Raw genomic sequence first — 15,622 nt, 5'->3', positions numbered from 1 at the left:
AATAGAATAAAGGCAAATAAATTAAATAAATTGATGAATGCTTAAAAAGAATGTTCAAAACGTGTCGGCCGTGTAGGCCCGCTCTTCTTTAAATGGAAGTCGTATACTATTCATAAACTCATAATGACCACTTTTTCACATTTAGAATGTTAATATTTTATTTTATTTATTTTACCCAGAAAAGCTTGCTAATTTTCATATAAGTTTCACTCCTCAGCCAGGTTGCTAAGATACAGGGAGTAGATCTCATGCAACAATGAGAAGTGTATAAGATTATTAGGATGTGAGGGATTCTTCTGTAAGAAGTCTATTGTGTGTTGTGTCCAGGGTAGTGAACATGTATAGGTCGTTTAGTTTCAGCTCAGTGAGCCTTTCTTTTAAACAGCTGCCTTGAATGCTGTTGGAAAATGGTAAAATTGGGAGGAGACCCCAGTAGCTTTTCAGTAGTTTTCTAATTCTGGGCATTGCATCTTTAGACTTTGTGAAGCACACATATTAAATTTCAGTCTGAGGAAGTCGCCATTTTACCTGCCATCTTGTTATTTATGATCTGATTTTCAACTTTATACCAAAAAGCTACCTATATTTTCCTGCTATTGGTTTAAGATTTTAGAAGCCTGTATGAGGTCAGATTAAGCAGAATTTATACTATTATTATGCCTGAATTGAAGAACCTATCGGTAAGTTAATCCTTGCTTTTTTCCTAGTTTTTTTTATTGAAAACCAAATAAAAAATAAAATAAAATTTTAAATGTTGATATAACTCTTTTATAATTTATAGTTATAGATTTGTGACCACTAATTCAACTTATGAATAATATTCTTGAATGTGATTTAAACCTCAAGAGTTCATAGACATTTCAAATAAGTTTTTAGTAATCATATGACATAAAAGATGATAATAGGATATATTGTAGAAAGTTTTTTTTATTTTATTTTAGATGGTTCAAGATTGTGATATCCCAAAGTCGGGTTTTGGAGAATAAAGACTTTTGGCACCGTGACGCTGAACGAATTCAAGAACATAGAAAAAAGAAGTTTGTCGGAGAAAAGCTCAAGTTCACATGTTTGAAGAATTGTGAAAATGTGTGAATAAAAAAAATGTATCAGTTCAGAATTGGTTAGTGGTGAAGACGGAATTCTATGAAGATAGAGAATCTTTCATAGGAATGAGTGGTAGTCATGATTGTAAAGGAAATTAGATAACGTTAAAAGATCTAATTGATAAGATTTTGAAGAGTACTAATATACGTGTAGGTGAAGTTAGGTGATTAGATCAGTGCAGGATCTTGTCAGGGGTATTGGAGTTAGAAACCGTTCAAATTTAGATATTATAGAATGGATCATTGCAGGATTCGTTGCTTATTTAATGATTGTGCATGGGTGAATCAGAGTAATAATTTTAGATCACTTTTAGAACATTTGGAGGTGTTGTTTTTTTTTTATTTCTTTTAATTCCCATGTGTGTGACAATACTGAACTTCAAACTGAACTTCAAACAGAGACGTTTTGATATTGGAGTTTTTGTATACTGAAATGAGTTGTAGGTCGTGATTTGGTGTGTCAATTATGAAGTCAACTATTCATGTTGTGAGATGACAGTCTTTAAAACAAATTATTCCCTAGGATCAGCGGCATTGTAATCCTACAGAGGTTATTCATAACCCGAATTCATGTAACTCATAAAACTGAAGTGATTGCTAGTCATCATGGTGTAGATGGAGATTCACTATATTCATAAGAGCCATTATTCATGGATGATGGGGAATGGTCACAATGGAAAATGCAAGATACATCACAAGTGTTGATTAAGCTTTATGAAGCGGGAGGGGCATTCTGGAACCGCCATTGGATACTTTTATTTTGTTAATTCTACTTGTCCCAGCAATAAAAATGATTAAAATACATATATGTACTAAATATCGATTCCTACCAAAACTACTCCTTAAATGTTAAATATATAGTTAGATATATCTCTGCATTTATTCAGGTTTCTTTTTTAATCTCCTACTTTACGTGAAATTATGATATTCCAAATTAAATATCCAACCACCATGACTTTGTTCGGAAGTTATTGATCATTGCCTAATTCTATCGGGTTGAAAGCTCGTGCTAGCTAGGCTGCTGACAAGCCCTTTATCTGTGATTCAGTCTATGGCTCTAATAGTCGTCAGGCCGCAGGGGTTAACAAGAACCGCCAAATCTAGTGTGGAAAGATTTATCTAACGCGATTAGCGGCCATGGGCATCACCACTAGTGAAGGCGAAGGTTCTCCCGCGTTATTGTAGCGGAGAAATGGGATTATTTATAATTAATAGTTGGCGTTAGTCTTCCCTTTGTCAGGACATTCAGAGTGTACATCATCGAACAGGTTGAAAGGGAAATTGACCTTGATCATGAAAATTATAGCTACCCTTTTGACATGGAGTTTACCACATTCTGTCGTGACGAAAGGACCCCATGTCAGAAAACTATCATTTAAAAATCCAAAATAACAATGCTCAATATCCAAGCAAAGTCGGAGATTCCATGCAGGTTACCATTGATAGTTACTTTAAATACCAATACGAGTAACATTGGCAGTTGTGTACAACAATACCCGTTTAATACAGTGATAAAGAAGTACAATAATTTAATACAAACATCGAATAGGTCGAAATTAAATGCATACACATTAATAACATATTGAACTATTTATGATTCTTACTCGGGCCTAGCCTATTATATTAAAGTTTATTTTTAGTGTGGTGAATGCGGGTTTACCTTCAGCATAACATGAATTCAACATGACAAGTAACTCACTTTCTTGTTATAAAGAATATAACTTTTTTGTCAAACGATGTCGAGAAAAAATGAAATCGTTGGAGCATTCTTCAATGTTCATGAAACAATAATTGTGTATGAAAATGTGACTGATCTGTCATGTCATTTGACATGCAAGGGTAGGTTTGCATGTGTGCTTGTGTGTGTGCTTGTGTGTGTTGTTATATGGCATTGTCTGTGGTTGTGTTTTGTGCATATGGGGCGTGATCGGAGTTCCAATGTGGACAAATTTATGATATATGAATATTTTCATTGTAAATGACTTTCATTTATTTTTAAAGAATATTCAGCTGTTTTTATTGCCATTCATATCAAATCATTCTACAGCCGATTCCCACTATCTCTAATTTTGTTTCCTGGGGCCCCTCTCACACGATGTGTTTTTTCTGTGGCACTTTAACGTGTTCATACCATTTATAAATTAAGGCTATAATTGTTGTAGATTGTACACCTTATTATACGTGCAGGTATTAAGTATTTCGCTGAATGAATTCATCGATTCAAGATAAATGCGAACACGCATCCCTCTGTTCTTTCGTTCATAGTCGCTCACTATCATCATCATCATTATTATTATTGTTATCGTTATCATTATTATTATTATCATTGCTATTATTATTATCATTATTATTATCTAGGCAAGGTCTAATTTAAAAAAGAATAGAGTAGAATGTGATACATTTGAAAAAGGGGCGCGATTACAGCCTTAGCCAGTAAATCTCAATGCGGTTTGGACCTCTACAGCAGCTCACTCGACCACAGTGGATAAAATGGAATATGTATGAAGAAAATATGATCAACTACTTACCATGATTTGGGAGATTTGCCAAGTAAAAGTAGTTCAGTTCGTTTAAACATTTCGACAGGGTGTACTCTTCTTTGATTTGGGCAGGGGCGGCACCAGTGTATTGTGAAAGAAGGGGGAAAGGTGAACCATGCGATTGATCTTTTTTTCTGAATTCACGAATTAAAGGTGTCATATTGTACAAGGGTTGAATACGACATTACATTTCCTCCATTTGAATTTTAGGTCTGTTATAGTTTATTATTGTTATAGTTATTATAACAAGACCAAGGACTCTCCTCATTATTTCTTCCATACTTATTTATCTTTTGATTATTTTCCCATTTGATTTTACATTCCATATATAAAACAATACATTTGCTAAATGAATTATCATGATGATCATCATCATCACCATTTTTATTTGGCAGGTTCGGGGGATAACTGCACTGCAAGAGTGAAAGGGTTTCCTGCTTATTGAAATCAAATTCACTTCCTTTTCAACATGTTCAAAGGGGATGAGGGGGGCACAGACACAAAACTACAATAGGTTGAACTCTATTGCAGTTGACAAGCCTGCCACTGCTGCTTGCCATCTGAAATACAGGACCATAAGATGAACTTTTATCATTTTTCTCATCGAGTTTGTTGTATTCTAAAAATAATCCTACAGTTGAGGGTAGTCTGAAGCTATCCAGGATTATACATGCATGGACAAAATATAAAACGGGATATTCGTCATGGTCCCCAAGACAATGACTGTACGAATAACATGGTTTAACAGGTCCTTGCCATGTTAAGGTCTGAGATTATTGTTTGAAACAAACTGTGAATCATTTCTACTGTACAGTTGCCCCCTTCAATTCAGGCAGCTGAACTCACGAGTATTTGTTTTAGGTTTAAGTGAGATACATTAACTCTTCAGTGAGAGGAATTTGACGTTAACAATCTAATCATTTCATGTGATGGGAAGTATTTACCGCCCAATTTGTGAAATTCGAAAACAATATTTACAATTCCGTCATCAATCGGCCACATCAGTAACTATTCAATAAAAAATACAACAATCAATAATTGCAAGATTCATTACCCAATATGAAATCAACCAATAAAGTAAATAATGCTATAAAGGTATACTATTGGGACACTTAAACATCTCTAGTTACAAAGTTAACACATAAAGCAAACTGTAATTTTTACACAATATTTTTAAAAAGTAAATGATTTAAAATCAATATCAAAAGACCAACTTTATATTTTTACATAAAAGTTCACCCCCATCCCCTTTTGTCAGGGGCGACCACAAGCCATTGATGATTGTTTTTCTTCTGTATATTCAAATTTATTCTAAGGTGAAGAATGGTTGCCCTAAACAAATAAAATACATTTACCTTAATTTTGTAGTTCCACATATGAAATTTGAGATTGTGCTTTATAAACATTGTTAAAGTTAATGTTTATTTCGTGATTATGGTAAATATTATGACAGACATGATCGTAAAATGATCTCGTGGGAAAGGGAAGATTAAGAGCCTCTCATAGATTCCTTTTATGAAAACCTTCACGATTTTGCTTTGAAAAGAAAACCTGAAATTAATGTATCTATCAAATCACTGGAAATTGAATGTCACTACAAATATCATTTTGTAAGACCATGAGGAAATCATATTATGAAAACATACTGTATTTTTATGATAAATTGGTTATGTTTGAATGAAAACATATCGTTGTTGCAAGTCATTAAGGATAAACATTCTAAACTAATGGGAGGTGTACATGTATGTCTTCATATATTGTCTCTTTTAAAGTTTCATTAAAAATGAGTGACAGTTCTGAAGTTGCGAGAAAGAGAGGAGGATGAGTGCGTGAGAGGGTGGGTGTGTGTGTATGCGTGGAAATCTCTGTGTGTGCTTACTTGCCGTCAAAAAGCATCACATCTAAACCAAGGACACATCACAACGAACTGAGGACGTTGGGGGTTCGCTGACCATTGTAATTGGTCCCATATCATATGTTTTTGCATACACAATGGTATTAGCCAGATATGGGTTGTAGTAAAATGTCATATGACACTAGTTGAACACAATCCTATAAACTGACAGAAAATTAATTGGTTGCTGGGGCAGGGGTATGTGGTTCCAGTCACTGAACGATGCCCCCCCCCCCCCCCCCAGGAAAAAAAAAGAGAAATCTTACCAAAAACAACGATAAAGATTTATGTTTGTCCAAGCGCTTTGAGACGCACCAATTACTGTTCGAATATCCATATAGGACCATTTGGTAAAGTGACTATCCGACCATTATGACCAAAGGCATGTTATGGGGATATTCGAACGTAACGGCCTGTCAACATTGGAAACGACTTATCAATTCAAGGCAATTCAAAAGTGAAAACAATACGTTATGTATATCGGTACAAGAACTCCCATGTCTGATAATTACATAAGGCTATACCATATATCCTTGAAGCACATCATTATGAGTCAGACAGAGCTCAAGTCGAAAATGAGCGATTCGGGAACATCATTAACATCGCATAGACACACAACGAACTTATGCTATACCCTGGATGATAGAGCCTCTCAGAGATTATTGAAAAGGAATGATGCTGTATGATATTTATGACATCATTGTAACAATACACCATTAGTTTGCCTTATTGAGATATACACAGTGAGATTAACTCGTGTGCTCACAGATATACAAATCCAGGCTGTACGGAAAGCCTTGTGACTTGTATGACTGTATAATACAGGATCTGATGGGACTGCTTTTGTTGTATACAATTCGACTCATGTTATGATCTGTATTGCAGGGATTTTATGATGAATTCATCTCATGAAAGTTAATGACTATAGTTGAAGCCAACAACGCTCGTCAAATTAATCCCAAGTTCAATCCCTTTTTCGTATCTTTTAGAGGTTTGAAGAATACCGCACATAATTTTGTCAAGCAACAACGAGGATATTAGTCATCATCACCGAGGTTTTTAGTAATCGTTCTTTCAAATAAAGAAACATGTTTCGCAAAGTTTACACAAAGGTCGAATTATCATTTGACTTACATGTTCCAGAATTTGAAACAAAAAATGAAAATCTTGAACAAGCTTAAAATTTAGTTCCACCCTGGAGCAAGTTTATTTTGATAAAAATACAAGTTATAGGAAAGTTATGACATTTCATTAATAAATTGGTTATACTTTACACATTTGCATACATAACATGGATCATATGAATTATGTAATGTATCAAAAATATTTAATTTTCGTAAGTTTGATGTTGCAAAACCTTTCAAGTCATAATCAGTTACAGCAACAATTGGGCAATCAAAGCATGTTTTTCACTTTAGAGTTTTTTTTCTTCAAATTTCATAGACCTAGGCCCTACAGTTAAATAAAGATTAGATAGTCAGTATGTAACACCATCGGATCCCGCAATCTGTCAGCTTTATCTATTGAAATTGGAAATATTAATATTCATATTCTATTGCATATTCATCATATTAGAAAAAAAAATTGAATAGTGAAGAAAATGCCTTCTCTTTAGAAATTTATGCAATTCGATTGTAAACATGCATTCATTATGATTTTGACGATTAGGCATTTTTTCATGTAGCCAATTCAAAGATTTCTGTAATTTTGTTTCGGCCTTTGATTTAACTTTGGCATGTTTGAGGTAGGAATAAAGTTATACATCTCTTATTTGCCCCTCTGCATCATTTCATTCCTTGTTGTGTTACCTTCTTCCTCAAATCTAGTGCATACCCGCGGAGACGCTCTTCCGGATAGTAGGGGTAGATACCAGAGACGGTTACCTGAGCGAAGCAACATTTGGTCCAGCTAGCCTGGTCATCCTGTACTACATCCATGCACCAGAGGCGACATGTACACTTGGACCTTCTACCGTTGGAACCAACGATTCCTTCTCGTACAGAGATTACCTACTTGCACTGAGCGGTCTCAACTCGACGGACTCTACTCCTAAGCTCGGTTCTCGGATATCATTCGGAAACGGAGCCATGTTTTCGGAGGAGAAGTTGCAGCTACTTCTGAAGAGCATCAATAAGACTTATATACCAACATCTTCTTTTCAGGTGAGTTGTATTTAGGGTCAGCGTCACGCCATGAATTTCATCGCCATTTGTAGCCAACCGACGGCTTTTTCTTTCCTTTGACGTCTTTGGTAGATCTCGTGAGACTCGAGTGTCTCTGGGAGCGACTAAATGCTAGTTGGGTAAAAAAAAAAAAAAAGGACGTGGTGTATCGGCTTTTACTCTCCCCCCCCCTCTCACCTTGTTTTCAAAGGATCGTGATTTGTTCATATCCGACCGAGGCACTTGATAGTGCTCTTTGGCAAGATGTAAATGCTTTCTTGACCACTCTCCATCTACATAGGTGTTAAATGGATGCGAACGTTAGTGTCGTATTCAATTAGAGCTTAATGTGACTCCTCATTGTTGGAATTCTATTCAGGGAGTGGAGATTCTTCTTTACATTGTACGCGAACAAGCCGCAAACCCTCTTATGGGCGCTAGCTGGAATAAGTGTCTCGATGTGATAAACGCTATCCAAAGACGGATATCATTAAGACTATTGTATTGATGTAGCTTACGTGAATAAATTTTTGTCGAATTCATTAACTTTATTTCATTTATTTTTAACTTTCATAATTTTCGACTTTTCAAATATCTTATTTTGGGTAACATACATCCATGTTCATGAATTTCTACAAATAGTTCTTAAAATGTCAAAATCAGTAAATTTCTTCTGTGTGTGTGTGTGTGTGTGTATCTGCGCCGGTGGCTGAGAGTTTATTATGATATCTGGGGACAGTTTCTTACATTTTACACATCAACCGGGGACGTCCTAGATAACCATGTCAATCAATTCCTCATCTTATTTCAAACTGTTTCATATGTCCTGTAGTGAACGCATGATAAACATAATGTTCCCGTTCGGCTTATATAATAAATGTGTTCGTGTAGGACGCGTCCTCGGTATGCGGACCATAGCAACCCTCTTGCATGTCAAAGAAATAAAAATACTAACTCGGAAATTGTCTGAACGAAGGAGATAAATTCTATTAACGCAGCAGTCAACTTCCTAGAACTAATTCATACAAATAGCCGCGCCGATCGCTTTGATAGCCGAAGCAGTGGTCAGATCGTCTGACATTGTCTGAATAGATGCGTTAATAACTAATTTCCCCATAATTTAAACTTCACGCCTCCAGGATCACCCTTACTCAACTTTGTACGCAATTTACGTCGATGCATATTTTCGTTTTTCGTCTGAATGAATGATCTCAATACAATTCACCAATGACTTCGGCACACGAACCCGTTCACATCGGGTAGGGTGTACTCGCTGTCTTGGATGAAGGATACAAAATTGGGGGCGAGTAAGGGTTTAGTGGAATGACTTTTCAAACTTCCGGATTCTACGTTTAAAAATAACTCGAAAGGAAACCCGATAGTCCTCCTGTGTTAAAAAGACAGTCGATAAGAAGCACAAGCTAGCGATTTAAACACTGTTGTATAATGCAGCAGTTGACTATTTTTAAAAATGATAAAAATGAAAGTTTTAAACAAAAATGACGACGGCATATGCAGCATCAGATGTAATTGAAAAACTGGAAGCATCAACAAAAACTACAAAATGACGAAAATGCTCCACATATTGATATTCATACCTTTATTTAATTGTTATTATTTCAGTCAATATAATTTTCAGCACAGATGAATAAGACCTTTATTTAATTGTTATTTCAGTCAATAAAAGTTTCAGCACAGATGAATAGGTAAAGAATGAGTAGAGCAGAGGTAGGGATGGAGTAGGATAGTCACTACAGTAGGCTATCGCTATATGTATTGACACCAAATGTTTCATAACATTTCTGATGATTTACGAAGATTGAATCAAGTTAATAAAGAATATATATTCCATCAAATAAACGTTGAAATAAAAGGGCGTTCTTAAAGGTTTACACGTTTAATACCAGGAAAAAAATAAAAACATATCCCCCCTCAAAAAAAAAAAATACTGTTCTATATATAAACTGTTTTGAAATTCAATGAACACATCAAGGTATAACATGAAGTCGATAACGTTGGATCAGCTTTAAATCTTTAAGAGGCCTGCATGAAATCATAAAGACTATGGTTCCATAAATAGCAACTGATTTGGTATCGTGTTATTGAATTTCATGCTATAAATTGACAAATTTTGGAAGAATCCAAGGCATTGTCTCATTGACTGTGTGTTATATCCCTGCATCCATCGGATATTTTCGTCCCTTATCTTGTTTGTATTGCTATATTGTGATATTTTTGTTTTTAATATTTCAAAACACCAGTTATGAAACCGAGCTAAGTAATATTATCTAACAGGCCATGTCCCCTCGAACATAAAGTTCATTTGAATGAAAAAGAAGAAATTAAAAAATACATAATGCTGGAAATCTCAAATTTCTAAAGTTGAATCAAAATCGGAAAAAAATTGAAAATCATGATTATACATTTAAAATTATAATCTCATTTCACAAAGGGTTACATGAACATTATGGCAGTATACACATGAGACACGCGATGACATCATGGACTCCCTATCTTTCTAACACAAAAATTATATCATTCTGTTTTATATAATCTTTGTGTGGGTCAAATTATATATTTTTTCTATTATGGTAAAATCACTCTAAGCATAAATTCTAGCAAAAATATCAAAATCATTTTGATACTCGCTGTATATGGTATTTCTTTTTTCATAATTATGGTAAACCAAATGTTACGATAAATTATTTAATTCACTTTGAATAAACCAGAAAACTGCTATACGATCTATGAATTGTAGATAAGAAACCTTGGTGCTAAATATAATTTGGGTTCTAGATATTTATTTTTTTATTTTTTTCTTATTTGATTAGGCTTTTACCAGGATTCATGACCGGCAGTAAATCGCGAATCAACGTATTTCTGTCGTCTGTAATATTCAGGTGTTTTTTTTCAAATACTAAAGCAAATTTTAAAAAGAATAGAAAATTCGAAGCAAGCTACATGCCCCTCCCTCAGATGCATATATAGTTTGCCTTAATTTATTGTTACCCCCTTCGTCAATTATGGCGGAAAAGGCCACGGGATAGACATGGTAAGTCTATACCAAACACTGATTCTATGAGGTTTATTTAATGATTTAGCAGAGATGTCTATGTCCTGCAGTATGTGGAGCCAAAAATAAAGAAAACAAATAGAAAGACCTGAACATTCCTTGAACGTGTTGAAGAGAAGAATTCGGTCTGTCATAAACTGCTGCAGATCCAGGATTTTTTACCAGTGATGGTGGACACTTTTCTGTTAAAAACTTGTTGTGAGAAACAAACAAATTTCACCCCTCCCCCCCCCCCCCCCGGATTTACGGTTGGTCCTAAATCTGTCTGGGATGTAAATGTCTAAGAGTTATTGTCGTTCCCCATTTTTATACAGATCAGTAAGATGTAGTTGATGGATAAGAAACTCTCTGACTGGTCAAACTCAAGGCGGTGACGAATCTGAGCTAATCTGTCGTCTGCCCATGGCACCGAACGACCTACTTTCTGACTGTCCTTGCCCCTAGGAAATGGGAGATGCATTTAAGAACTCAATGAATTCATATTTATAACGCAGATCTAAGACGTGTGGTGATTCGAGCAGGAAATGTTTTAAATGCAAGAGTTTTAAAATGTAAAGTTTGGTTGAAATCTTCTGGGCGCTCGGATACAGTCTTGAGGCCTCAGCACACCTTACGACTGGGCCACGAATAAATCACATTTTGTTCATTTTCTAATTATTTGAAGTTCGAATTAACTGAAAGAATACTAATATACCAATTTAGAATGATTGCAAGCCTTTATTTTGGAGTAAAGACCAATTTGGTTTCAATTTGTAGCCAATCATACGCTTGCTACTAGGTAATGAATGTGACCAGCCTACCCCAAACCAACAATAAGTCTCCCAAAATTATTTTTTAGACCTTTATTGAGATTTAAAAAGCACATCTTAAGCTTTAAAATGATATTTAACTTTTTAAACCAATAACCTGCAAAAGTACTTGATTGAATGTAGGAGAAACTAAGCGACAGCTTCATAGAAAAATAGAAAACAATGTTTGAAGTTCAGGGTTCACTCAAGAATGAGATTGCACTCTGTGCAGATTCAATGAAACTTCCAAGCAGTCTTCAAAAACTTGTGTCAAAGAAACTTTTGTATTTTGTTTTCTATACAACTTGAAATTTTGACATGAAGAATAGTTTTTTCTTTCAAAAAGGCCAACTTTTCATTTTTCTTTTCTTTTTGAAGACCAACTCACTATTTTTTGCTATTAACAGAGAACCTTCCCAAGTGTCTTATTGTTGGTTTTGGGGTGGCTGGACACAAAATCACTTTTATTCTAATAAGGATGATAGCATAGTCACAGATTTGAGAATAAGTATTCGTATATGATTTAGAAGAGTACACAGTAAGATATTCCATTATCAATATTAGCATCAAATTCTACTACGTTTTATTCTAAAATCGGATCGCAGACCAATCGTAAAGTGTGCGGTGGCCTTTAGCAATTAAGTAGTGTAATTATCAGCATAATTAAGGATGATTTATCTCATAAGGAAATAATTGTTTACAACTTAAAAGGTTAAAATTGATAATCTAATATATAAATCCAAAGGAAAGTGAAAAAAATAAAAGTGATTTCGAAAAACTCAAGAGAGGTGTAAATGTTACAGTTAGCCAATAGAACAAAGCTGTCAACCTGATAGATTGGCGAAAGGTACCAGAAGAACACTACATTGTCATGTTCGTGTTTGATGGGCAAATTTACAATACATCACATGATTCCCTTTTCATCAATATTGCAGAGCAAAATTATCTGTAGTAGGCCTATAGTTATTGGATGAAACATTCATTAGATATCACCCAATTATCATCTTCTGTTGCATAGCAATTTTATGTTTCCCAAAAATTGTAATTGGTTACATTCAGAGAGCAATTAATTTGCACTTCTGTGGCGTGATTGAAACGAAGATGTGACAGACTTCCCAAAATACTTTCTGAGATGACCAAAGGATATTGAAATAACTAATGACTTTCCGTATCAATTATCCACTGTTCAAAGGCGATTAAAAGTAGCCCTGAGAATGACCGTCTGTCAGAACCAACGGGATCAAGATGTACAATGAACTTTCATTCCTGATCTCAGAAGAAGTACTATCCACAAAAGGGTAGATGCCGCCCTAGAGAGGGTCGTCCGTTGTGACTCTGATTGTGGAGTGTGAAACAGTACTGTAACTTTAGGGGAAGTATAGGACTAATAGTAATCATCCCATAATTTGTTCATTAATTATACTTACGATAAATTCAATTTCGTAAATCGACCTTGGAAGCTTGTTTAACCGTGTTTTATTGTATGTTGAACTGATACAAGTTCAATCATTCAGGCAATTTGCCAGAATCGTTCAATGAACATGATGCGACTCATTCTGCCGGAAGACTACTAGACGCCTGCTATTGATTATGTAACTAAAATATTTATAGCCATGATATGACTTTGTATGGCTTGACGCATTCTTCTTTTGCTGCATTACTCATTCCTACTAAAAGGCTGTCGAGGGTCATGTTAGCTTTCATGCAGAGTGTGAATATTGGAGCTACCTCGGAGCGACCGAGAACTGCATATGTAGAAAAGGGTGTACATCACCCAGAGCGGGATTTACTTTTATCAGCAATAAGGTTATAATATTATTTTTATCCAGTCTGTCAAACACATTAAGGTAAAATCATGTTACCACTTTCCTTCTCCAGACAAAATGCAGGGGAACAACGGGGACTTTACGTTACAGGACGGGAACGAGAAAGCTAAATACTACAATAGGGATTCAGGAGAACAAAACTGACTGACCAACCAATTCGAACATTAAAGAAGTCTTTGTTGAAAATTGGTGAATTAAAACAGCGGTATTTTGTCCTTGATTCTTGACGAACGACACATTTGCAATTTTTCGTCAGCTCTGAAACTTAGGACAAAAATTCTGTTCCGGTTAATCAATTTGAGACAAACATTTCTTGGTTGTTCTTTGTCATTATTTTGGCGGGTATTTGACAATACATTCACTTCTTCCGAATCCGTATTGTATGTTGCTCAGCGAAAGTTCCATAATGGGGCCTCTCGACCCTCCTGTACATGGCATGTAGGAAAATGTGTACGTTATACACTACCTGTATTTGCATCCTCGACTTAATTTTATTGTATTTAGCGTTCTCGGGATCGTTCCCGTCCTGTAAAGTCTAGCACGTTTTCGCTTAGCGACGCAGAATGAATACTAGCTACAACGCAGCAAATACATTGAAAACGCAAGTTAAATCACATTGGAATCTTATTCGAGGGTCGGTGAATCGGAAAAGCAGTTTCGTTCGACATTTCAGAGCTGATGAATCTGCTGTTTCGATTTTCCGATCTGTGGGGGAACTATCGGGAATTCCCCTGCAACGTTGACGACCAAGTGGTCAATAAAAGTAGAAAGAAAAAGAAAATGAAAGAAGCCCATAAAATGAAGATTTGGCGAAAATTTAAAAGCGGAGTTATGATATTATGAATATTTAATTTTTGACGTCACAATTATGCAGCTATCCCGTAAAAGTATCCGTGTAATACGAATTCCATAAATTGCTCTGTCGTATGATTCCTAATGGTTTCACTACTTGCATATGGTATTAAATTAACACCGGCGTTTTGCAGTGTATAGGCCTTCAAAAATGCATCTGATTATAAAGTGACCGAATGCATCTGACTATAAATTGAATGCGCATGTCAGATCGTTTTCAATCTTTATTTGAAAAAAATTACTTGCACTAGGCGTATTGATGAGATGTTTGTTTGTGATGCCACAAAATTGCATCCTACCTACAACTGCGATGAAAAACAAGGAACAATTTCACTAATCGAATCATTTTTGTGATTGCTAAGTACGTTGCACCTGTTTCTTCATTCCATCATTCTGTTCTTAAAGAGGAAACATTGTTTCATTGCTTTATTCTTAATTGTATAATGTAAGACAGCTTTCAATGCAAATAGTCATGATAGACAGAAGTAGAAATGAGTCACCCAATGCCGTTGTTATTGCTAGTAGAGAGCTGTGAGGTACCCAGAAAATATTGAAATAAATCCCTATAGCGAAAGTACTAAGAAAATGAACTTTAGATCTCTTTAAGTTTCCACGAATAATGATGCTCAGTATCACAGAGTTGGTTAAGGAGATTCGTGATAATCTCCTGTTCATTTAGCAGTCATAAATTTCGCTCTCTCGGGGGGGGGGGGGGTGTGAGTACTTGAAATATGGAAAAATATCATAAAAATACCGGATGAACCCAATAAGTGTATGGATACTAGAATAATGTATGGTGTAAACACGATATATTCCTATATCATTACCATCACAAAATGTTTTAAAATGAAGGGCAAGCAGAAACGAAGGTGGATTTTAAATGAAAACATAGAAAATAAATATATATATTTCACCTTCCTCCGTGTATCCAAAGTTTCCATTAAATTCAAGGAATTTTATTTCCACTTTTTTATTGTCTCACCTGCATAGCAGAGTGAGACTATAGGCGCCGCTTTTCCGACGGCGGCGGCGGCGGCGACGGCGGCGTCAACACCAAATCTTAACCTGAGGTTAAGTTTTTGAAATGACAGCATAACTTAGAAAGTATATGGACCTAGTTCATGAAACTTGGCCATAAGGTTAATCAAGTATTACTGAACATCCTGCCTGAGTTTCATGTCACATGACCAAGGTCAAAGGTCATTTAGGGTCAATGAACTTAGACCATGTTGGGGGAATCAACATCAAAATCTTAACCTAAGGTTAAGTTTTTGAAATGTCATCATAACTTAGAAAATATATGGACCTAGTTCATGAAACTTATACATAAGGTTAATCAAGTATCACTGAACATCCTGCATGAGTTTCACGTCACATGACCAAG

The 15,622-nt window shown here is 35.4% G+C and overlaps 1 protein-coding gene across 1 annotated transcript in view; it reads left to right on the top strand.

Moving 5' to 3' along the window:
• The first annotated feature begins 460 nt into the window (after window positions 1-460).
• The window catches only part of LOC129255827 (zinc transporter ZIP12-like), a 37,651-nt gene continuing 22,489 nt past the window's right edge, over window positions 461-15,622 (top strand). The window contains exons 1-2 of the mRNA XM_064096541.1: window positions 461-680; window positions 7,364-7,699. Of these exons, the coding sequence (XP_063952611.1) occupies window positions 657-680; window positions 7,364-7,699 (360 nt within the window). The 5' untranslated portion in view covers window positions 461-656. The remainder of the gene's footprint in view (window positions 681-7,363; window positions 7,700-15,622) is intronic.

Source organism: Lytechinus pictus, chromosome 3, assembly GCF_037042905.1.
Source record: "Lytechinus pictus isolate F3 Inbred chromosome 3, Lp3.0, whole genome shotgun sequence".
NCBI classification, from domain to species: Eukaryota; Metazoa; Echinodermata; class Echinoidea; order Temnopleuroida; family Toxopneustidae; genus Lytechinus; species Lytechinus pictus.
The sequence above is the reverse complement of the archived record's forward strand: the minus strand, read 5'-3'. Positions and strand labels throughout refer to the sequence as shown.